The 25,057-nt window shown below is 38.1% G+C and overlaps 1 protein-coding gene across 2 annotated transcripts; it reads left to right on the top strand.

The window, feature by feature from the left end:
• The first annotated feature begins 5,443 nt into the window (after window positions 1-5,443).
• Window positions 5,444-24,853, top strand: zgc:101569 (enoyl-CoA hydratase). Of its 2 annotated transcripts, XM_047150295.2 has the most exons (8): window positions 5,444-5,744; window positions 5,891-6,007; window positions 8,093-8,257; window positions 8,495-8,592; window positions 9,075-9,219; window positions 18,919-19,068; window positions 19,242-19,360; window positions 24,580-24,853. In XM_047150295.2, the coding sequence occupies exons 1-8, from the start codon at window positions 5,708-5,710 to the stop codon at window positions 24,613-24,615; spliced, it is 867 nt and encodes a 288-aa protein (XP_047006251.1). In that variant the 5' UTR covers window positions 5,444-5,707; the 3' UTR covers window positions 24,616-24,853. The 2 variants fall into 2 exon arrangements, with proteins under 2 accessions (XP_047006251.1, XP_017308333.1); XM_017452844.3 differs by lacking the exon at window positions 19,242-19,360 and having other exon boundaries at window positions 5,445-5,744.
• Window positions 24,854-25,057: the final 204 nt, after the last annotated feature.

The following is a 25,057-nucleotide window of genomic DNA, read 5'->3' as shown; positions in this document are numbered from 1 at the left end:
ATTATAAAAAAAAAAAAAGCAGAAGACTGCATACCTTAAAATGAGTGGCCACACTTGCACGGCTTCTCTAGGGTCAGCCTCGCTGGCTCGAGTCTCCCTCTTTGCTCCTAGACCAAGGGTCTCAACTCCTGGCCCGCGGGCCACTTCAGGCCCGCCTTCCCTCTTAGTCCGGCCCGCGACAAGATGTAAAAAAAATAATATAATCTGGCCCGCCAAATCTAATGATATTTTATAGCAGTTTCATGCCAACTCAGCCTACCCTTTTGAAATAATTAAAATAAAAACACAATTCTGTTTTTTAAAAATGCATTTCGTTTGTTATGGCAAAGGTCAAAGTTGCCCAAAATGCGTGCAAGGTGCTGAAGAACAAAGATGTTGCTGTCAAAATCAAAATGTAAGGTGGATGATGAACACAGACTGTTTCAAGAAAGATGGACTACCCAGTATTTTTTGTGGAGTTTAATAGAAATCCTACCTGCCTGATATGCAATGAAAAAGTTGCAGTTTTAAAGGAATATAATATCAAGCATCATTATTGGACTTAACACGGAGGGCAATATGAAAAGTATGAGGGAGATGAGAGGGCAACACGAGCCATGCAGCTACAGAGAGGATTTATATCTCAGAAAAGTATTTTTCATAAAGCCAAAAAGGATGCTGATACTGCAGTTGAGGCAAGTTATGTGGTGAGTGAATTAATCACCAAAGCCGGAAAGCCATTCACTGAAGGCCCGTTTCTGAAGGACTGCATGATGAAAGTTGAGGATATTTTATGTCCAGAAAAAAAGAGCTTGCTCAACAATATAGCGCTATCGGCTAACACGGTGGTGGAGCAGATCAGCGAGTTATCAAGTGACATTTATGATCAGTTACGTGATAAAGTTAAAGCTTTCACTGCATACTCTGTGGCGCTTGGTGAAAGCACAGATAACACTGACAATGCTCAGCTCGCAATTTTCATAAGGGGTATTAATGAGAAGTTTGAAGTGACAGAAGAGTTGCTAAGTTTGTGTCCAACGCACGGCCGCACCACATCCAAAGATATTTTGAAAACGTGAAAGCCTTCTCCATAAAACTGAGATTGTGGAAATGTCAGCTTTCTGCAAAAAACCTTAGCCATTTCCCATCATGCAGATCTCTTGTGGAGGAGGGCACCTCATTCAGTGGTGATAAATATACATCTGCTATTGACAACCTATTGCAGGAATTTGATGAGCGCTTTGCTGATTTCAAGGCACACCGAGACACTTTCCAGCTGTTTGCAGACCCCTTCTCAGTTGATGTGGGGAGTGTCTCAAGTGTCAAGTGCAGTGTAACAGTGAACTAAAAACTAAATTCAGGGAGGCACAGGGAAAAGCAGATCTCATTGGACAATTTCTGAGAGACTTACCTCCATCCCTCCCAGAACTGTTAAAAATGTTCAGTCAGTTAATGTGTCTTTTTGGAATCACATATCTGTGTGAAAAACTTTTCTCAACAATGAACTTTAATAAATGCAAGTACAGGTCCAGGATTACTGATGCCCATCTTGAAGCTGTACTTAGGGTTTCGACTATAACCTCTATCAGGGCAAATGTATCTCAATTGTGTGAGAAGAAGCGCTGTCAGGTGTCTGGCAAGAATTAAATCAAAACAAAAATGTGTGTGTGTGTGTGTGTGTGTGTGTGTGTGTGTGTGTGTGTGTGTGTGTGTGTGTGAACTATTACATTTATGTTGAAATTGGTACCAAGTTATTGGTATGGTATTGTTATGGTTATGTTTACTACTACTAAATTTATTTAATAAAATATGCTGGTAATGGTAATAAAAAAATGTAAATTTTGAGAATATTGCACTTTCTTGGAGTACGTTAATGCTCTTGCGGCCCACCTATGAGATGACAGTACCAAAAGTGGACCCAGGGCAATTTGAGTTTGAGACCCCTGTCCTAGACAGATCACATCGGGGTCACCAATTATGTCGTGGATAAATCAACCTTTTTAGCCTAAGTCAAAAATTTCAGAGATAGAGGGTTAGTAGATGTCAAAAAGTAAATAAACTTTATTGAAAACCAATAAAGTGTGACAGTCTGCAGAAAGCCCAAATTATGCAAACACACAAAGCCCTTTATATACCTTTCTCCACAGCGTATCCATCTCAGGCAGGGTTTTGCCTTTCCTTATTAAAAACAGACCAATCTTCTTTGCCACAATTAAATATTCATGTCTATGTTATCTTAAATTTGTGGAGCATGCGCAGTTAGTTGTTTTTCTTGAAAAGATTTCACGAGGACAAGGTTTCTTTTTTACAAAAAGGTTTCACTCAGAGTCCTGACCTTGACCAACAATCCTCTTCTTAGGCCTCATCTGTCTGTCTCTATCTGTTGTCCCAGTTGATATCTACCTCCCTTCCTGAGGCCTTCCTCTAACTCCCTAATTGGTATCTGGCCGCAAGATTATTTACTTACAAAAGCAAATATCTAATACCAATTTATTGCTGTGCAGAAAAGTGCCAGCTGATGCAGAAGAACAATTATTGTACACTAAGACACAGAGTTCCTCTAATTCAATCCACACTCAGAATATAACTTGATCAAACACTGTTCTATGGATTTAGATTATGCTTCTAACTATTGATTATACATATAGATTCTGCTTTTTAACCAATATTGATTATTTGATTATGCTTAAGTAATAATTCTAAATGTTGGTTATACATATTGAATACACTTCATTAACATATCCAAATGTTAGTTACACATATTGATTACACTTCATAAATATTTTCAATAGTCTCAACCCTGCTCTGTCTGTTCCCTCTGAATGATTGCTCCGCTGACAGTCTACCCGCTGCCGACCTCCGCCTGTATCTGGTTTCCCCGTTTTCCTGAGCAGTGCCTGATTCTCTCGAGGCTTGGTGACCTGTTGTCTACATTTTCTGTTCATTGCCAGTTCATTCAGTTAAAACAGTTAAGCCTAGTTCACACTACACAACTTTCTATGTTGGCAGATCGCTGTGCTGTTCACACTACATGACTTGCTCTTTTGTAATCAGAAGTCTTGAAGTCATTGTGGTGTTCACACTACATGATTTCCCGGCAATATTTTTGGGCACACACTACACAATCTGACAAGGACTCTGTCACCCAACGACTCTATCTGGTGTCCAAACTATGTTTTGTCATGAAAACACACGCAAGAAGTGACACAGACATATGAAGCAAAAGCCATGCGCGAAACAGGAGTTGTTTATTTGAAGATGGACATTGGCCAGAAACAAGCAGTGTGAGCTGTTTGCGCTATGATTTGTGCTGAAGAAACCCCAAAAAGGAAAAGACAGAGATGGTACACAGGGGTAGCAGGGATTGTGTGCTACAGAGAGAGCTGGATTTGAGTAAAAAGGTTTCATGGGTTTCCCTTCCTCACGTGACCTCACCCCATGCCTTGCTCTCCCATTGGCTGCAATCACTGACAGTGACGACACTTTTCACACTACAGGATGTGGTGTTGCCCGACAGCTCCAGATATTTAGCATGCCAAATATCTGCCTGCCATCAGCGATGCCTCGACGAGCCTTTTTAATGCGTCGTTGAGTAGTTCACACATAACAATCGACTGCAGATTGGCGATTGCCGATTGCTTGCAGATTTGCCTCCGATTAAAGTTTTTTTTCGGCGAGCTTGGCGACTTGCAAATCGGCTTAAAATCGTGTAGTGTGAACTAGGCTTTAACAATCTAGCTTCTGAGTAGTCTGTTATTAACCCACCACAAATAGCGGGGTCAGTTAAAATTTTTGCAGTGGGCCACGCAAACATATGTGTTTGGTTGTGTGGGCCGTGAGTTGAAAAGGGTTGGGAACCACTGGTGTAGTGAATGAATTTTATAAGGTTATTTTTTCATTCAACATTGGAGTCTGAACACTCCCCCTCTTCTACGTAATTAAAGTTGCAACAGTGCATGAAGTGTCCAATATTCCACACTTCGTTTTTCGGTTAATTATGTGCATCATCTGGGTATTTAAAGTGTACTTTTTCTATTTGGAATTTTCAGTGTGAACACATTACTTGCACTATTTATACTACAAAACGGCATAGAATAGTGCATAAGAACACGAATTGGGATGCACCTTTAAGCCCTGTTCACACCTGGACGATTTTAAGCTTTAAGAAAAAACAGTCCATTTAACACCCCAATGGCTGTCAATGAGAGTGTTCACACCCAGGCATAAAACGCATGGTGTCAAAGCTTAATTTTTTACATCGAGGGGCTCGTTTTATTTTTGACGCGCCACATCAAAAACTGGCTGACCAATGAAATTTGCGCTTTTGTTCACGTGCCGGGAGCTGCTGAAGTTACATAAAAGTACCACTTGATGGCACTCAAGTACAAAACTGTCTTACCGACGAAGAAGAAGATGAAAAAGAAGACAAAGAAAAGAGTGCATAAGTGAAATACCCAAAATAAAATGCTCTCTGCTAATAAATCCTTCTGCCTACACTTTGAAAGCACCAGATTCAAAATTACCCACTAAATAGTATATATATATATATATATATATATATAGAGAGAGAGAGAGAGAGAGAGATAGATATAGATATATATACACATGTATACAAGTTTATTTATTATGCTGTGGCTATTTGCTATTTTTTTGACGACACTGAAATGCAAGCATATATTCTAAATGATCCACTTAATACGTTCAGTGTTGCTTTCTACACTAAATAGCATTATTTGTTTCTTTGTCTCTTCCCTGCAAATATGCAAATGATAATCCGCTGATTGATAGTCCGTTGTACTTAAATTTTTCATTTAGCAGACGTTTATCCAAAGCGATTTACAAATGAGGAAATACAGTATGCATATAAGTATTCTTGACCTCTTATTCAAATAGCTAAGTACCCCATTATTGCATCGTTGTATTATAATACTGACCACAAAAGACTATTCCTATTCAACACCTCACCAGTTTACAGGAACATTTATATTTTTGGGCACAACAATAGTTGCCTTATACCCACGCTCTCCCAAAAACAAAATGTTAAAAAATAATAATTATAAATAAAAACATAATCTGTGTCTTCCCATAAGTATGTGAATGCTATTTCTGTGACTTTGATATAATTCAAATCATTACTTATTTAAAAAGAGTATACTGTTTAAAATGAATACACTTCGCTTAAGGATTTAGCTTTAAATAAGTATTTGTTACAGTGGCCAAATCACCAAATACCTTACAATTTGCAAAAGTACGTGCTTTAGCCAGTTTTACATTTAAATATTTTTACACAGTCAAGAGCACGAGTATATAAACGTTTTTCCTAAATTACAGGATTTGCATGAATAATAACTCGTACGAACGAGTGTTAAATAAACGAAACCCAGTCTGCTGTTAAAATCACTACACAATATAAATTTATATAAAGGGGTACTTCAATTACATGCCAGTAGAAGCTTAAATGGCTTTTATTTTGATGTTACCAGGAGAATGCGATGCATTATCAACAGGCTAAATTTCCTCATTAATTTTAAACCAAACCTTGTATGTTTAAAATTCACATCCAAACGCTTGAATCCATATCTAGTGTTCTGATTGGAACGTTAGCCCTTTTCTAAAACAAAACTAAACTTATGAACACGTTATATTTCATTAACTTACAGCTCGTAAGTCGTTCGAGGCTGTTTGCTTGCTAAGGTTACATAACACCAGAGACAGACTTTCTTAAACGATGCTCTTAAAGTTTTCTCGACCATCATTACTTATTAGTAAGTCTAACATTTTAAAACACAAACATTTAGGACACACGCTTGCTTGTATGGCTTAATTTACAAATGCAGTTTGGAATGTCGTTTAATTTAATCACGGAGTTTTAAAACATCCGCCATAACCTGTAGGATTTCTCGTCATACAGATTTTTTTCAGAACGGAAATAGAATCAAGAAAACAACTGGGCGACATGAGCGGTGTTTTCTTGGCGCAAGACAGCGGTTCTGGAGCTCTGGGTACACTTCTGAAGAACACCCTACAGGTAATGAGTTTCGGGGGGGAGCTCTGCCGGCAGGGGGCAGCAAATACTTTCCAAATTGCAAATTCCAAAACTGGGACGTAAAGCCGATAAAATAATATCCATATTCTAATTCATTGCACATTTTCTTTATTATTTAGATTTGTTAGCTACCTACCAACATAGACAAATCCTAATATCAATCAGACTTATTGACTGGACATGTATACCCTCACTGTCCAACTTATTAGGAACACCTGTAAACCTGCTCATTCAATACAGTGTAATCCAATCCGCCAAGAATGTGGCAGCAGCACAGTTCATAAAATCATACAGGTCAAGTGCGTCAGTTAATGTGCACATCAGAATGGGAAAAAATGGGATCTCCGTGACTCTATTATCTTGGTTCTTGAGACCAGACTGGCTGGTTTGAGTATTTAATGAACTGCTGATCTCTTAGGACTGAACAGTTGAAGAGTTGACAAACATCGTCTGGTCTTTTTCCAATCTTCAACTTTCTAGTTTTGGTTTCTGAGGACAGCGGGCTAGGGCTGTGACGGGGGCTGGGTTGCAATGAGAAACAGCCTGAGGGCACTGTGGGATACGGTATTGTGATTGACCTGCAAGGGGACAGGAGAAGCCGCATATTTCTTTGATGAATACGTTATTTCTTATATTTTTAAGTGTAGTATACCACAAACCTATACAACTTTGAAAGAAATATCAGTAGGAAGGTAACTTAAATAATAAATATTTATATAGTTATAATAATATTAATAATAAAGCTAAATATTAAATAATAATTTAAAAAATGCAGCTAGGAGATGGATCCTGAGATTTGTAGGCTAGTGTTTGCCCGTTTAACACTTATTTTCCCAACAAAGCTGACATATGGCTTCATCCAAATTTATTGGTTCACCTCTCTCATTAGGCATGAGTCCAAAATGTTCCCAGATCGCTGATGTAACATTTGGTTTCCCAAAAAGATCCATCGTGTCGCCAGAACCCGAAGAGAAACAGCAGAATTCCCCTGACTGGATTTTGCAGCACTCAAACAAACCTGCTCCAAACTAACAGACAACACCACATAAGGTTTGATTATGATTACGTAATTTGTGTATTAACGTAAAATTTCCCGCTATATGGTAGACAATAAATAGAAATCAATATTGCAACTGTTATTATTATTACACTTGTATACAAAACATTGTATTTTGTACTTATCATAGTGCCCACTCAAGCAGAAACAATAATACTGCATGTGATGTGACACTACCACAGGTGGCACTCCACCACCTTGTCATGGTTGTCATGGCCACTGTCACATCCCTTCAGTGGGCTCTTTATGCTTTACAACTGTGGTGAGCAGAAAAGCATCACAGAAAGCCCAACATGACAAAATTTGAGGCAGCTGGGCTATGACAACAGAAGACCACATTGGATTCCAGTCCTGTCAGCCAAGAACAGGAATCTGAGGCTACAGTGGGCACAGACTCTTCCAAACTGGACAGATGAAGATTGGAAAAGGACCTTTGTCAAATTGTCAACTGTATATTCCCAGGAGGTTGGCAGTTTCTGAAATGGTCAAACCAATCCTGAATGATTCCTGGTGATGAGTCCTGTATCTGCATGATTTTATGCATTGTGCTGCTGCCACATGATTGACTAATTGGATAACTACATGAATGTGTGTATAGTGTTCCTAATAAAGTGGGCAGTGAGTGGACACCTAAAATTACAACCTACTGCTAAATCTATAAGAAGCAGAAATGGTTCTTGAGGACCACTGTCCTAAAGTAAACCTTACTGTCACAGTCATGGACTGGGTTTTACAAAATAAATAAATAAATCATTAACTTTACTATTTCAATACTTTTCAGAAGAAATGTCTGAAGTGGTCCATTGATTATAAGGAAGCCAGACAGAATTTTTCAACTTGGTGAAATGGCTAACTAAAACATTTGCTAATTTCACTTATAATAACAAAATACTGCTAGAGTAGTTGTGCAAAGAAATCATCATTCTAACTTATTTCTCTTGTTTTACTGACTCTCTAGGTTCAGATCACTAAGTGGAGTGGTTAATTGTCTTTAATCTGTACTACTTCAGGTCAAACAGTGGTTATTGAAAAGCAAGGTCCAGTGCTTACTGTGGGTATTAACAGGCCAGAGGTGCGTAATGCAGTGAACCAGGAGACATCCCAGCGGTTATTTGAAGAGTTTTCAGCTTTCAATCAGGATGATACCTTGAATGTAGCTGTGCTACATGGAATAGGTTAGTGTTGTTCACCTGAAATTGCTTACTTGATGATCAAACACATGAAAATATTGATGATCAAAGTCACTCATATTATTGTGTACACTTCCAAGTTTTTTTAAAAAAAGAAATATGGTTATCATAAAAGCCTAGCAAACATGAACATTATGATTTTTCTTTCTTTCTTGAATTTATTCTAATCTATTATTCTTTTGTGTACTTCTCTTTTTCTGCATTTTTGGGCTGTTTTTTCAGGGGGGAATTTTTGTGCTGGTTATGATCTTAAAGAACTTTCCCAGGATTCGGTTTCCCTCACACTGGAGCAAAATGTTTCCCGAGGTCCTGCTCCAATGGTAAGAGGAGGAACTTAAACCTTTTCCTTTTTCAGATTAACCGAGTATTTACACTACAGCATTATAGGATCACTACATTAGGTACACCACCAGAGGTGGACTGAGGTATAGTTCTGTTGACTCTATCTCTTCAGCAAGATATTAGCTCTAAATTGAATGGTTTATCAATTATTCATTTGTCAGAGCTGTAATTCAAAAGTGTTTGTACTACCTACATATTCCATTCACTGATAGATTGGAGAAAAAGAACAGAGAAGCACACATGATTAAATTGGCTTAAAAGAGATGGAGTAACTAATGACATATATTGTGTATTTGTGTACATTTTCATCTTACACAGTTACAAACATGATGAGTGCCTTTTTGCATCTGTTACTTGTTAATTCTAATAGAGCCGTACAAAGATGTCTACATTTACCCTTATACTATACTTACTATTTCAGACACTTTTTAATGGGCTTCTCTACTTTGTTTGCTTGAAGGGTCCCTCTCGTCTGAGGCTATCAAAGCCACTGATTGCAGCAGTGAGTGGTTATGCTGTGGCAGGGGGGTTGGAATTGTCCCTACTGGCTGACCTCAGGGTTGTGGAAGCCAGCACCATTATGGGGGTTTTCTGCCGCAGATTTGGTAAAATACTCATATTCTTACTCCGTAAATGGTAGTCCTTAAAAGTCCTTAAAAATTCACAGTTTAAAAAAAAAAAAATCCATTGTGATCTGTGCAAATATTACATGTTTGTCACAGCATGTGAAAAAGAGCAAACCTTTTTTTTTTTTTACATAGAAAAAAGAAAAGTTTTCTTATTCTGAATATGTAAAAAAAAAAAAAAGTCCATGAAATGTACTTATTTTTTCACATGACTATATTTTCTGACCAAAAGCTTCAGAAGATTGTACTGTGATTGGCTCTCTGCCCTGATGTGTGACAGTTTTTAGTGGGCAAACAAACATTTGAACACCATGACACAGAGGTTTTCTGAGCAAGAAAAGGTTTGTCACTGGTTATCTGTCATGTTTGTCAAATGGCCTCTTTCTGTAAAAGTCGGTTTTAGATAACCTTATCCCAGCTATTTACAGGACACTCAGTCAGTAATGGTACATTAATTTGATTGGGCGAGTGGAGTCCCAGGAGTGTTTATATTTAGTATAACCTCACCAGGATATTTCACTGTTTGTATCACTCCTCTTGTCTGTGTTTGCCATGTAAATTTCCAATTCTAGCAGCAGTCCCACCGAAACTGTTCCTACAGTAGAGTTGGAGACATCATCAGCAGATATGGCAAACAATTTTTTCATGAAAATAACTTTTGATTTCAAATATGAAGTTTGTCAGATAAAGATGAAAAGGAAGAAGGGAAGCCGTTTCACTGTATGCACCTTTAAAGGGAATGTACAAATCATCATCAAACAGATTATTTGGCTATTTCATAACCGCACTCTTGTTTGTGCAGTATTGCTTAAATAAGCATTATTGAACATGGAATTGCTGCATAAGAATTCTTCACTTTGTCTAGTAGAGCAACCCTACTCAGATGAAAGTACAAAGTCATTTGCTAAAAAGCACTGACTGATGTGGTGTCCTGACATTCCGTCACAGTCAGTGTTGTGTATAACGCATTACTGTAATCTAATAACTTTTTCTGATAATGCAGTAATGTAACGCATTACATTTTAAATTGATGTAATTTGATTACAGTTACTGATGTCAATAAAATTACGTTACTTGCATTACAAATTTATTGTTAAGAAAATGATATTAAGTAAAATGCATTTTTAAAATAAATCATGTTTTGCCCCAAAGATTTTTTCTTTAGCCCCGAATAATTCTCCATTTGCAGCAGTTTGTCACTATGTAACTGAACGTCAGTAAAAGAAGACAGTCTGTAATTTTATATCTTCAGTGAACGGAGGCCAGATCAATCAGACAGGGTTTACAGGAAAATATGTGGAAGCACTCGTGTCTTATTGGCTGACAGCTCTCAATTCTGCCAAACACTAGTTCACACAGTCAGTGTGAGGAAAAAATGGTTATACACTCATTTTCGTTTTTTTAAACCAGTAAATGGATTAAAACTGAAACAGTAACATTCTCTGTTGCCGAGCAAGAAAACAAGGTGTGTAAATGTCTATATGAGTTTCAGTTTACTTGAACATGATATGAGCAGAGTATAAGGAAAGATAATGTATTTTGCATGGCAATACAATGATAGCTTAGCTGTGTGTCCTCTTGGCTAGTGACACCAAACTAGCCTAGTTAGAAAAGTTTTCTATTTTATCGGTCTGGTAGTTCTACAAACAGTGACAACACCCGAGGCAAATTTTATGATAAATCCAACTTTTTCTGGTCATGTCATACATTGACACATACTAAAATTACTGAAAGAACTATGAGTTTCACTTTGTAGTGTATTTTTGTATGTTTGATAGGTTTTGAAAGTAAAGTAATTAGTAATCTGGTTACTTTTTACATTCAGTAATCAGTAATATAATCAGATTACTATTTTTAAAGTAGTAATTAGTATTATATTATTAATAGTGGTATTAATAGTATTATTAGTATAATCTATAGTAGATTATTTTTTTTGAGTAATTTATCCAACACTGGTCACATTTATTTTATTTATTTTCAACTTGGGTAATTATACAACCCCTTTGCTCTTATTTTAACCTCTAATTTTCTGGAAATGGTTTTTACTTTGCAATGTGGCTGTGGGGATTTGCCCATTCAGCGACAAGAGCATTAATGAGGTCAGGCAATGTTGTTTAATGAGGAGGCCAGGGATGCAGTCAGCATTCCAGTTCATCCCAAAGGTGTTCACTAGGGTTGTGGTCAGGGCTGTGCAGGCCACTCAAGTTCTTCCCCTCCAACCGTGGTAAACCATGTCTTCATGGACCTCACTTTGTGCACAGAATTACAACACTTTTTTACAATCCCCCTTAATAATATAAAAAAATTATAGATAAAATATGTAGAGTTGATTTTAAGAGTTCCATTTGCATTTGGAATCTGTTGCTGTCAACTCTCAATATGAAGTCCAAAGAGCTGTCACTGCAACCCATCAGTAGGTTGAAAAATTAAAACAAAGCCATCAGAGAGATAGCAAAATCATCAGATTATGCCAAATCAAGCATTGTGTACATTCTTAAAAAGAAAGAATGCACAGGTAAGCTCAGGAACACCAGAATGTCCAAAATACATTAGAAAACAACTGTAGTGGATGACAGAAGAATTCTTTGCCTGGTGAAGAAAAAAATGTTTCATAATTGGCCAGCAACACCCTCCAGGAGGTAGGCGTATCTATCAACAGGTCAACAATCAAGAGAAGACTTCAGGAAATACAGAGTAACTACAGATGGTTTACCATAATGATGTAAACCAGTGCTATACCCCAAAAACCAGAAGACCAGTTTAGAGTATGCCAAAAACATGTAAAAATTCCTGTACTGTTCTTATGTACAATCCTATGGACAGATGAGGCAAAGATTAACTTGTACCAAAATGATGGGAAGAGAAGTGTATGGAAGGAACTGTTCATGATTCAAAGCATACCACCTCATCTTATGACGTGGGCATGTGTGGCTCCCAATGAACTGGTTCCCTTTTATTTATTAATGATGTGACTGCTGACAAAAGCAGCAGGATTAATTCTGAAGTGTAAAAGTTTATTGTTATCTGATCAAATTCAACCAAATGCTTCAAAACTCATTGGTCAACACTTCACGCTGTAGATTGACAATGACAGGAAGCATACTTCTAATGCAACCCGTGACGTTTTTTAAAGTAAAAAAGTGTAATGTTTTGCAATCACCTGACCTGAATCCAATTTAGTATGCATTACACTTGCTGAAGGCAAAACTAGAAATAAAGTGAACCAGGGAAGAAACCAAGCATCTGGTGATGTCTGTGGGTTGCAGACTTCAGGCAGTTATTGACTACATTCCTACACTGTTCACACGATTTGGATGTAAATACCTTAAAAAAAAAAAAAAAAAAAAAAAAAAAAAAAACTTAAAGCTGAAAGTCTCACTTTGAGGACATCCAATCCAATATATGTGGTAGACAGCTTAAATAACAATATTTTGTCAATGTCTAAATATTTATGGACCTGAATGTAGCTCACTTTGATAATGTTTTCTGAATGACCAGAACATGGTGATGTCTAAGAACCAGCAAAATCTTCTTCAATCCCAGATGGACCACCTTCAAGTTGATGTGTTCTGACCTTCACCATGGTATCATTTGCCCTCAGTACCTATGTGGCTGAAATGACAACACCCCAAAGGTGTTGGGGAGGCATCCCACACTTTTGGAATACCTGCTGTTCTAGCAAGCCTAGAAGTGGCCATCATCAGTCTGAGCATCCATGCAGATGTGTAACCTGGCTTTTTGTTAGGGAGTTCTTCTCTAAGTTCATTGAAATTCTGAGCTCCACAATCTGTGACAGAAGGATGGATGTGTTCTGGAAAGCTTTATACTTGGTGGGGGCACACAGTAGCCAGTTGTCCAAATATGGCAGTATATTGAGGAGATAAGCCTGACTGAGTATATCATGAAAACATCAGTGGAGTTAGAAAGAGGCTAAATGGCAGAACTCTGTTCAGTTTGGGCCCACCCTGCTTAAAGATAGTGGTATAGTCCCCTATAGGTGTTGAAACACAGAACTGAGATGTAGTGTCCAAGGGTTCCATGCTAAAAGTGTATTTAGCCATGCAGGTTTTTTGACTCTGGTACCGGCACCCTCCTAACTATGGGTTCTTTGGCACCAAGTGCAAAAAATGGCCCTAGTACATAAGGTAGGTTTTATGGACTGATTTGCACACATCAGGCAGAACAGATTTTGCTGAACACACCTGGTGTCATGTATACACTAAGCTGGTAGCAAGTTTCCCTATATTCTGGTATCGGATTCCCACTGCTAGGAGGTATCAATCAACTCCCTTACAGAGGGATCAGCATCTGCAGATTGAAGGGACTGCTATACTGCTGTCAAAAGAATAGGCAAGAATATTGCCAGTGCATTCTGCATGCAATGCAGTATTATAAGTTTTCACCAGGTTGTCATCAGTGCATCTGCATTCAGCACTTGTGCAGCACATATCTGCTTCGTTTGTTGAGACCAGCGATGTGACACAAGCATCAACAGTCATCATATTGCCAACTCCAATCCAACAATTTTCTGCTTGAACAGAAGTGGGAGGATGTGTCGATTAGCATAATGAGCCACAGTGGCAATATATACAACCCATTAACAGTGGTGGATTAAAGAATAGTGGAACATGTTGAGGGCTGATTCTGCACTGCATTTTTCTACACAAGTCATGGGCAAAGTGTCTATGGCTGTACATATTTCCATGAGCATGGAGCTTACAGTACAAATTAGGTTTGCACATGTTCAACTGCTTTGATGCAGTTATGCAGATATTGTCATTTATTTATTACACATACAGTGCTGTAAAAAAAATTGTCCCCATCCTGAATTCTTCTATTTTTGTGTATATCTCATAAATTGTTTCAGAAATTAAAGCAAAAGCTAAGATAAAACAAAGGCAACATGAGTAAACACAAAATACAGTTTTTAAATGATGTTATTTAATGAAGCAAAAAAGTTATCCAATACCAGCTGGTCCTGTGTGGAAACGTATTTGCTCCCATAGTTATTAATTCCCAAATCTATGAAACTGCATTCATAATGGGGTTCAGCTAGACTAAACACAGCCAGGCCTGATTAATGCAAACCCTGTGAAATCAACGTTTAAATACAATTTTTTCAACAGCATGAAGTTGGTTAAAAGGTCTTACCCCGCAAAACACTATGCCAAAATTGAAAGACATTCCAGAAATGATGAGGAAGAAGGTGATTGAAATAGCTTTGTAACCCTTCCCAGACTGATGTATTTCAAAGGCTTTAGGACTCCAAAGGAGCACAGTGAGAGCCATTATCTCCAAATGAAAAAACTCTGCACAGTTGTGAACCTTCCCAGAAGTGGCCAATCTTCAAAAATTCCTCCAAGGGCACAGCAACTACTCATCCAGCAAGTCACAAAAGAGCCAAGGACAACATCAAATGACTTACAGTCCTCTCTTATATCAATAAAGGTCGCTGTTCATGACTCCATTATCAGAAAGACACTGGGGAAAAATGTCATCCATGGAAGTGTGGCAGGGCAAAAATCACTGCTAGAATATTAGGTCTCATCTGAATTTTGCCAAAACACACCTTGATGATCCTTTGGAAGACAGGGCTCCTGTTTCATCTAGCGTAAACCAATTCCACAAAAAGAACATCATACCTACGGTCAAGCATGGTGGTGGTTGCTCAAGCGCAACTGGATTATGCAGCAAGACAATGATCCAAAGCATTGGAGTAAGTCCTAGTCCTAGAAGTAATTGAAAGACTGATCTCCAGTTATTGGAAGCATTTAGTTGTAGTTATTGCTGCTAAAGGTGGCACAAACAGATTTTAAGCTTAAAGGGGCAATTAGTTTTTCACATTGGTGAAAAGTATTGGATAATTTTTTTGCTTCAATAAAAATAAATAAATAAATACAAACTGTTTTGTGTGTTTACTCATGTTGTCTTTGTTTTATGTTGTATATTTGTTTTGTTTTTTGTCTGCTCACAAATTTAAATAACTCGCAGTCTCTATTAACTATCATGCTCACGAAAACTGTTCTGTGCACTCAGATCAGACACCCCGTGCTCTCTATTAACAATACTGATTGCACACTAGAATTGTGTCTTTCTTTTTGTTTCCCATCCAGCATCAGCAACTTCTTCCATTTCGTTTACCATCTCTGCAGCAGTAAATGGCTTCCTATGTTTTGCTAAAACCCAGGCAGTTCTTAGCAAGCATTCATTTGCATGCTGTTGAGCTGTAAGAGAGTGGATTAGCACTATGTTTAATATTTCATATTGAACTTTGATTTACATTATCTTCAGATCTGATTTTTTTGAGTATGTTACTTTGAAGTGGTTACCGTTTGCTTTGTAGTTTAAATGATTTAGGTACAAAACCATTAAGGGAAGAATTGATTATTTTTAGAAGGGGTTTGATTAATTCTGGAATTATCTGTTTAAAGTAACATGCAAGTAAGGGATCTAGTATACAAGCTGATGATTTTGATGAAATTAGTTCGGTCTCCCAAAGGGGACTAAAACATTCTAATCGTTGATCCGATAATGTTATATTATTATCTACAGGGTTAGTTATAAGAGTGTGTGGTTTTAAATTAATAGTCTGAATTATTTGTCTAATATATTCAGTTATGCTAATGGAAAAATTTGTGAAAATCATCGCTGATATATAATGATTGTGTGCATGTTTCTGTTGTAGTCTTATTCCTAGTTAATTTTGCTACAGTATTATGTAAGAATCTAGGATTATTTTTATCTTCAATTAGGGTGGAGAGATGGAGATAGAGAAATTTTCTATATTTCAGGAGGCTGTCCTTCCATGCTGCTTGAAATACTACCAATTTGGTTTGATGTCATTAACGTTCTAATCTTCTGTCTTAAGGTACGTGTGTGATCGTTATTCCACGGTGCTAGCTTTTTCTCTCTAATTATTTTTCTTTTATGTGGAGCTACCTTATCTAGCATGTAGCAGAACTTTGACACAAAAACATGTCAAACCTAATGAAACATTATCCACCGTCATTTTGTGGCTCTTTTTTTCGGTGTCAGTTCAGACACTGTGTAGGCGCCGGCATCATTTTAAAAGTATTGATTTGACACCGGTATTGTAAAAAACCCAAACGATACCCAACCCTAATTATGAGTGGGTCCTATTACATTCTGATTGACCCCTACTGAATCTAGAATGGACACAACTGCTGTTCTCAGAGGGTCTTCTGGGTTATCAAAATGAATATTTAAGTCTTCATCAATTAATGCTTTGTCTAAAGAAACAACCAGGTTTGAGATAAAAATCTGCAAATTCACAAAGGAATTCAGAATATGGCCCTGGGGGTCTGTAAATAATAATTGGTTGAATCGACTCAGTAGATTTATTTTTTTGCGGCTACATATGTTATACTAGTATAAAGAACTTCAAAATTGTTGAATTTATGACTAGTTTTTTGTGTGACACCTAGATTATTGTCACGTCCCGAGACATAAGGGAGATAGGACGGATGCAAATAAGGTTTAACAGTTTTATTTAAGAGAGACACAGGTAGGTAAATCTAAATTGTGATCCAAAAACCTAATCCAGAAACATGCAAGGGTCAAGCGATCGGCAAACAGGCATAAATGGGGCAAAGTAGGAATCAAGGTCGCGGTCACGGAAAACAGGGTCAAGAAACAAAACAAGAAATATAGACTATGACTACAAACTGGGAGCAGAAAAACCAGCGTGAACTAAACGAACTAATCTAAAGTTTAACTTAACTAAATCTAACAAGGCACATAACATGGACAATGACTTTCTCTAACGAATGACTCTATCTAATGTATCTAATCTAAACTAATACTCCGCGCCGTGTGCTGGGAGGCGCGCGGTATATAAGCAGACATAATCAGCACGTAAAGTGCTGACGGCTGACACCAATCTATACACATGCTCAAACAATAGCCAATGACAGAACAGGGAGACATAATAGAAACATAACAAATGCACGTGTCCATAGAAATGTCACGGTTGTCAACATTCAACACCTTGCTCGTGCACGCACGTGTGCGCCCTCCTGCATTCCAGCGCGCTACCTAAAGGGGAAACCATGACAATTATCATTAAAAATGAGTGTGACACCTCCTCTTCTGCCAGTTAGATGGGAATGATGTATATAACTGTATCCAGGAGGACTAGCTTCATTTAATGCTACCTACTAATTTGGTTTAATCCATGTTTCTGTTAAACACATTATATTTAACTCCTGATCATTAATGGTTTCATTAACAATAACTGCTTTAGACAGAAGAGATCTGATATTTAATAGATCTATCTTGAGATCAAAGGTGCTGGCTGTGCATTCAGTATCATCTAATTTTAGGTTAATTAGGTTGTTAAAGCAAATTTTCTGAATAGTTCAACATTTTTGTTTAGCTCGGGGAACAGACACAGTTTCAATATTGTGGACCGTAGGTGATGACCTAGCAGATGGCTAGCAGACGGTTGGTTTAGGCTGCTTGTGTGCTCCCTGGCCTTGGCGCTGTATTGTCACAGATTAACTAGGCCTGTTCTGAGACCATGTGCTATGCTGCAAGAAATGAGAGCAGCACCTTCCCAAGTGGGATGGATAACGTCTCGCCCTAACAAACCAACCTTGCCCTCAAAAGTACTCTACTTATCTATAAAGCCCACATTATTTTCGGAGCACCACCTGGACATCCAGCAGTTCAGCGACCATAACCTGCTGGAAGCTACATCGCTATTACTGCATCTGACATTGCCTTTGCTAATTTACACACCTCTACAATGTTACTCTTAGTAACCTCTGACTGATGAGGGCATATATCATTAACTCCTACATGAATAGCTACCTTAGAAAAATTGTGTTTGCCTAAGACCCTTAGATTACCTTCTATGTACAACACCCTGACTAAAGCTGCTGGAGCCCCTAAAGGCCTAGCTAATTTCACATGCCTTAAAATAGAGTCTTTTCTAACCAGAGCTCTTTCAGGTTTCTTGGTGGGTGCTTCACTGAGGAGAGCAAACTTGTTGGACACGTGAAGCAGAGAGGAATGGTGCTCCCAAAGCTTTGGCTTTGCAGTTATGCTGACGAGTTGTCACCCATTCAGATGTTTACAATGACTAAACATCCCGCATCAACATACTGAACAAGCTGAACATTTGCCATATTGAGTGTTTAACATACCTTAGTCAAAGATTAGTCGATATTATTTTAGACAGATCCGACATGGAAGGATTAGTCAAAAAACAAAAACGTTCTTCTAAAAAATTTAAGTATGGCAGAAGGGAAAGGGGTGACTACAACAAATGAAAACACTAGTGAAAAATTATTGATGAAAAAGAAAGGAACAGTATAGTTTAAACACTGACACAGGCAAGAAGCCAGGCCTTTTGGTGTTGCTGACCTCACCAGTGCACGGTTAATGCAATATATTTGTTAAACTCCTTGAAGTAAAGCGGAAAGGTTACACTTCAATCATATCTTGATTGGTTCATTTCAAATCCATTGTGGTGGTGTACAGAGGCAAAATTACAATAAATTTACACTGTCAAAATACTTATGGACCTGACCTGTATATAGTGTTTAGAATAAATGTGTTTTTTTTTTTTTACGTTAATTTTTCTATAAATGGTCAGTTAGCACAAAAACACTGTGTCAGACTCTGAACTCTTCTACTGTCATCCCATCTTTCTAGGCGTGCCACTTATTGATGGTGGGACGGTGCGGCTCCCACAGCTAATTGGTTTGTCTCGAGCTCTAGACCTCATTTTGACTGGAAGACCTGTAGGCGCTCAGGAGGCACTGGCATTTGGACTAGCAAACAGAGTGGTACCAGATGGAAAAGGTAAACAGAGATGCAGTTAGTTTTTAATATTGCACTGGTGTTCAGTGTCTGCTTAAAACCTCCATTAATATTGATGTTTTTGTGATAGTTGTTCATGAGTCCCTTGTTTGTCATGAGCAGTTAAACTGGCCATTGTTCTTCAGAAAAATCTTGCAAATTCTTTACTTTTACAGCATCTTCTGCATATTTGATCCATTTCCAACAGTGGCTGTATGATGTTGAGATCCATCTTTTCACATTCAGGACAACTGAGGGACTCATACACAATATTAAGGTTGTGCAAACTAAAAAGGTACGAACATACATTGAATCGAACCCCCAACCCTGGAGGTGTGAGGGAAACATGCTAACCACTAAGGCACCGTGCGCCCCTCTCATAGATAACATTTCATTATTCATGTATTACATGTTCAGAGGCTAAATGTACCCTTTAGATAGTATGCTAATCCATTTCAGAGTCCATTCTTGACGTAATATTGTAGTCCGGCTGCATGAAATTGATAAGCTTTTGAAAACCATGTTGTCTACCAGTTTCATTGAAGGTGATGCATCAATATCAATAGATGTGATATTCTTCTGTGGAAAAAGTAAGTACACCCTTGGCCTCAGAAGCTAGTATTGCCCCCTTTAGCAGAAATAACTTCTTAGTAGACATTTTGCATAATTGTCCAGCAGGCTTGCTGGAATTTTTGACCACTCTTCCATGCAATATTCTTTCAGTTGCAAGATGTTTAAGGGTTTTCTTGCATGTACTGCCCATTTCAAATCCCCCCACAAGATTTCAATGGGATTAAAAATCTGGGCTTTGACTAGGCCATTCCATAACCCTCCATTTATTCTTTTTGAGCCATTCCTTGGTGGATTTGCTAGTGTACTTAGGATCATTATTCTGTTGAAAGGTCCACTTTCAGTTCAACTTCAACTTTTGGACAGATGTCCTCACATTTTCTTTAAGCACGCTTTGATATGATGCATGATGCAGAATTTATAGTTGAATCAATGAATGTAAGCTGTCCAGTCACCAAGGCAGCAAAGCAACCCCAAACCACAGCATTTCCACCACCATGCTTAACAGTTGGTGTGAGGTGCTTCTCCTGAAAAGCCGTCTTTGATCTGCACCAAACATGTCTTCTGTGGCCAAACAACTCTATCTTTGATTCATCTGTCCAGAGCACATTATTCCAAAAGGACTGGTTTTTGCCTATGTGCTCACTGCAAAATTGTAGTCTTGCAAAGGCTTTTTCCTGGCATGCCTCCCATGTAGGTCAAATTTGTGCAGGCTCTTTCTGACTGTAGATGCATGCATTTTGACAGCAACCGTTGCTGTCAGACTTGCTAGCATATCCTGTGATTAAATTTTGGGGGTCTTGGAAACTTCTTTTTGCATTTTTGCTCTTGGGGCTGAATTTGCTGGGATGGCCAGCAAATTGGCAGTCATTTGAAATTTGCACCATTTGTAGATTATTTTCTTTACAGTGGAAGGATGTATATGAAATAATTTGGAGATCTTTTTAAATCCCTTTCCAGACTCATAGGCATCCACAACCTTTTTTCTGAAAGCCTTGCAGAAATCTTTAGATCTTGGCATGATGACACCACACATCAATAGCAAAGGGAACACCAGATATGAGATTGCATATGAGAGGGGTATGCTTTATCCATTCCATAACTAGCTTTGATGTGTGTTTGGAACACCAAATTGTGTCCACGTTTCAACCGTCTGGCTGATGGTTTGAGATTATGCTGAATAATTCTCAGGTAGTCCTCCTTCTTCAATATTCTATCCACTGGCAGCAAAACAGCCCCAGAACATAATGCCGCCACCACCACCAGTCGGTACAGTGTTCTTTACTCTTCCAAACATACCTCTAGTCATTGCAGCCAAACAATTCAATCATTGTCTCATCTGACCATAAAACTTTCCTCCAGGAGACTTTTTCTTTGTTCATATGATCAGCCGCAAACTTTAGTTGGGCTTGAAGGTGTCGATTTTGGAGCAGGGGCTTCTTTCTTGGATGGCAGTCGTTCAGTTCATGGCGATGTAAAACTCGCTTGACTGTAGACAGTGACACTGATGTTCCACCAGCTTTCAGTTCATTGCTGGCCTGTGCCTTGGTGGTTCCTGGGTTTTTCCTGACCATCCGAACCAATTTCCTCTCACCTGCGGGTGACAGTTTGGGTCTTCTTCCAGACCTTGGCAAAGTGGCTACACTTAAAAATAACTTGTACTTACGTACAATTGTTTGAACTGATGATCTGAATCTGCAATTATTTCGAAATGGCTCCAAGAGACATTCCTGACTTTCCCAAAGTACTGTGTGTTGGTGAATCCAATGAGTGCTGTCAAACAAACCCTTTTTATGTTGGCACAGAGAAACCACCAGCTGTAGTCAATCATGATCACTAACAGGAAATTAAGAGGCCTTGGTCTTGGCAAATTATATGTATAAAGTATGTATAATTTTGGTCCTGTGTTGATTACAGAAAACCCCGAATGAATTAAAACTTGAGAACCAAATTTTTTTTTTTTTTATTAAAGCTGTAAGTTGTACAATTATTCTGCCCCAGAAAAAGAAAAGTTCAAAGAAATTATTGAAAGCCCAATATTTCCATGACATTCATGTCTATGTTGAGTGTATGTACTTCCAACCGCAACTCTGTATATATGTGTTTGTGTGTGTGTGTGTGTGTGTGTGTGTATACACAGTGCATGTTCTTTATTGAAGCAGAAAAGTTATCCAATACCATCTGGGCCTGTGTGAAAAGGTATTTGCCCCGTAGTTACTAATTCCCTAATTCTGTGAAACTGCATTCATAATAGGGTTCAGATAGACTAGACACAACCAGGCCTGATTATTGCAAACCCCGTTCAATCAAATCAACACTTAAATAGAACTTTTTCAACAGAATGAAGTTGTTTAAAAGATCTTACCAAGTAACACACTATGCTAATGAGGAAGAAGGTGATTGAAATACATCAGTCTGGGAAGGATTACAAAGCTATTTCAAAGGCTCTGGGACTCCAAATGACCACAATGAGAGCTATTATCTCCAAATGGAAAAACTCGGCACAGTAGTGAACCTTCCCAGAAGTGGACGACCTTCCAAAATTCCTCCATGAGCACAGCAACAACTCATCTGGCACGTCACAAAGACAAAAGACCCAAGAACATTAAAGGACCTACAGGCCTCTCTTGCATCAATAAAGGTCACTGTTCATGACTCAACTACCAAAGAGTCACTGGGCAAAAATGGCATCCATAGAAGAGTAGTGAGGTGAAAACCACTGCTAACGCAAAAGAACATTAAGGCTCAGCTGAATTTTGCCAAATCACCTTGATAATCTTAAAACCTTTTGGGAGAAGGTTCTGTGGACTCATAAGTCAAAAGTGGAACTGTTTGGAAGTGATATAAATCTTTTCTGGATGATTAAAACCATGAGTAAGCAAAAATCACAATGAACTGATCATAAATGATTGAATCATAATCATGGAAAATAAGAAAGAATATTTCAAAGTAGACAGAGGTCTCATTACATCTGGCATAAACCAAACACAGAATTCCACAAAAAAGAACATCATACATACGGTCAAGCATGGTGGTGGCACTGTGATGGTGTGGGATGCATTGCAGAATCAGGGCATGGGCGATGGGGATGAATTCTGCTCTCTACCAGAAAATCCTATAGGAGAATTTCTGGTCTGAAGTCCGTAAATTGAAACTCAAGAGCAACTGGATTATGCAGCAAGACAATAATCCAAATCATAGGAGTAAATTCTAGTCCAGAAGTAAGTGAAAGATTGATCTCCAGTTATTGGAAGCATCTGGTTACAGTTATTGCTGCTAAAGGTGGCACAAACACATTTTAATTTTAAGGGGGAAGTTAGTTTTTCACATTGGTGAAAAGTGTTGGATAACTTTTTTGCTTCAATAAAAATAAATAAATAAAAACTGTATTGTGTGTTTACTCATGTTGTCTTTGTTTTAAGTTGCATTATGTTTAAAGATCTAAAACTATTTACTATGCGAGATACACAAAAACAGAAGAAATCAGGAAATATTCACAGCACTATATATATATATATATATATATATATATACACACACACACACACACACACACACACACACACACACACATTGATGTGTGTGTGTATGTATATATATATATATATAGGTCCGCACTTATATAGGACTTTTATCCAAAGCGCTTTACACTGTGTCTCATTGACTCATTCACACACATACTCACACAACAATGGTAGCAGAGTTGCCATGCAAGGCGCTAACTTGCCATCAGCAGCAACTTGAGGCTCAGTGTCTTGCCCAAGTACACTTTGGTATATGGAGTCATGTGGGTCGTGAATCAAACCACCAAGTCTATGATTAGTGGACAACCCGCTCTACCAACTGAGCCACAGCCGCCCATATATATATTTGAGAATTGAGCACATATATTTTTTTTGTGCTCAGTTCTTAGCATTGACACTAAATCTGATTTTTGTTTGTTGCATTTATAGCATTCACCGCTCAGGTAAACTCAGTTTTTAAAAGGAGGAAGGGAATTTTACTTCTATTCTTTTCCTTCACTGGAAAGGAGGAAGGGAATTTTACTTCTATCTTTTCTGGACAAATTACTATAAAGAAATACCCCCATTTTCTCTCCTTTTCCACGATTAGCTCAAAGATCATCATGCAAAATTTTTGTAAATTTTTTAAACCTGCATGTGTACCTGTCATTTTGCTGCTTATCTGCTGACTTATTAGCATGGTAAAATGTTGCTTCATCCTGTTCAGGATCATGTGGATGAATTCATATTGAATTCTACTTAAATGCAACCAGTTTAATCAGTAGGTGTGCTTTTTGTTAATTTCTATGACCTGACTTCCATAGTGTTCCACCTAATGGAAATTTACAACTGTTGCAACTCAATTTAATTCACACCTTGTGACTCCCTTGAGGCAAAAAATGGTTTCATGGATTTTGGGGATAGTTAATATTTTTACTTGAAATATGTTGTAAAAGAGAAAGAGTCCTTCTGTGAAGAACTCTTTAGTGTGACTTTTTTGTTCCTAAGAGTGTACCACCAATCAGTTACACACACTTGTGATAAGAATTAAATTATCTGTAACATTTTGTAAAAATAAAATTTTGGTTCATTAAGTCAACCACTAGTGTCTTTGTGAAATTCTCATTTGTAACATGAGTTTATAATGCATCATTATAGTCAGTGCTTGGGGTATTCCTTAGTTCACATACAGCAGAAGCCTTAATGAGGTGTCACATTTGTTCATACCTGAGATATGGAAAAATTGACAAATACAAAAATGCAGATATAAAAGTCGCATCCAATTGTGTAGGCTGTGCAGTGGTATAATGATCATAGCTCATTAATGAGGCTCAGATCTCTCTCTCTCTCTCTCTCTCTCTCTCTCTCTCTCTCTCTCTCTCTCTCTCTCTCTCTCTCTCTCTCTCTCTCTCTCTCTCTCTCTCTTTTATGTGTGTGTCAGCCTTACAGGTTGCTGTTGAGCTTGCAGGGCAGATAAGTTCCTTTCCTCAGCTCTGTCTCCGTGCTGACCGTAACTCTGCATATCATGCAACTTTTGATGCCACCTCATTCACCCAGGCCATGCAGTATGAGACCAACTATGGCCTGCCAATAATCACAGCTGAAGCTGTCCCCGGGGCAACCAGGTTCAGCTCTGGCATTGGAAGATCTGGAAAGTTCTCTTGAAAGACATGATAAATGTGTTTTTACCCTCCAATAAAAATGTACTATAATTACTCGTGTTTATAGTATTTCACTTGCGAGAAAAGAAATCAGTGTGATTTTGACAAAGGTTCCACTTGAACAGCATAGAGTTTTAATTGTGATTGTCTTCCTTTGAACAGCCAACATTTATGGTCACTTTAAAGTTAATAGAAAAACCTTTTTGTTGCAAAAATTCCTAACAAACTAGAAAGCTGGCACTTCTGTATTAGTAAACC

The sequence above is a fragment of the Ictalurus punctatus genome, chromosome 23 (assembly GCF_001660625.3).
Source record: "Ictalurus punctatus breed USDA103 chromosome 23, Coco_2.0, whole genome shotgun sequence".
NCBI lineage: Eukaryota > Metazoa > Chordata > Actinopteri > Siluriformes > Ictaluridae > Ictalurus > Ictalurus punctatus.
Note: the sequence above shows the minus strand (reverse complement) of the source record. Positions and strands in the feature narration are given on the sequence as shown.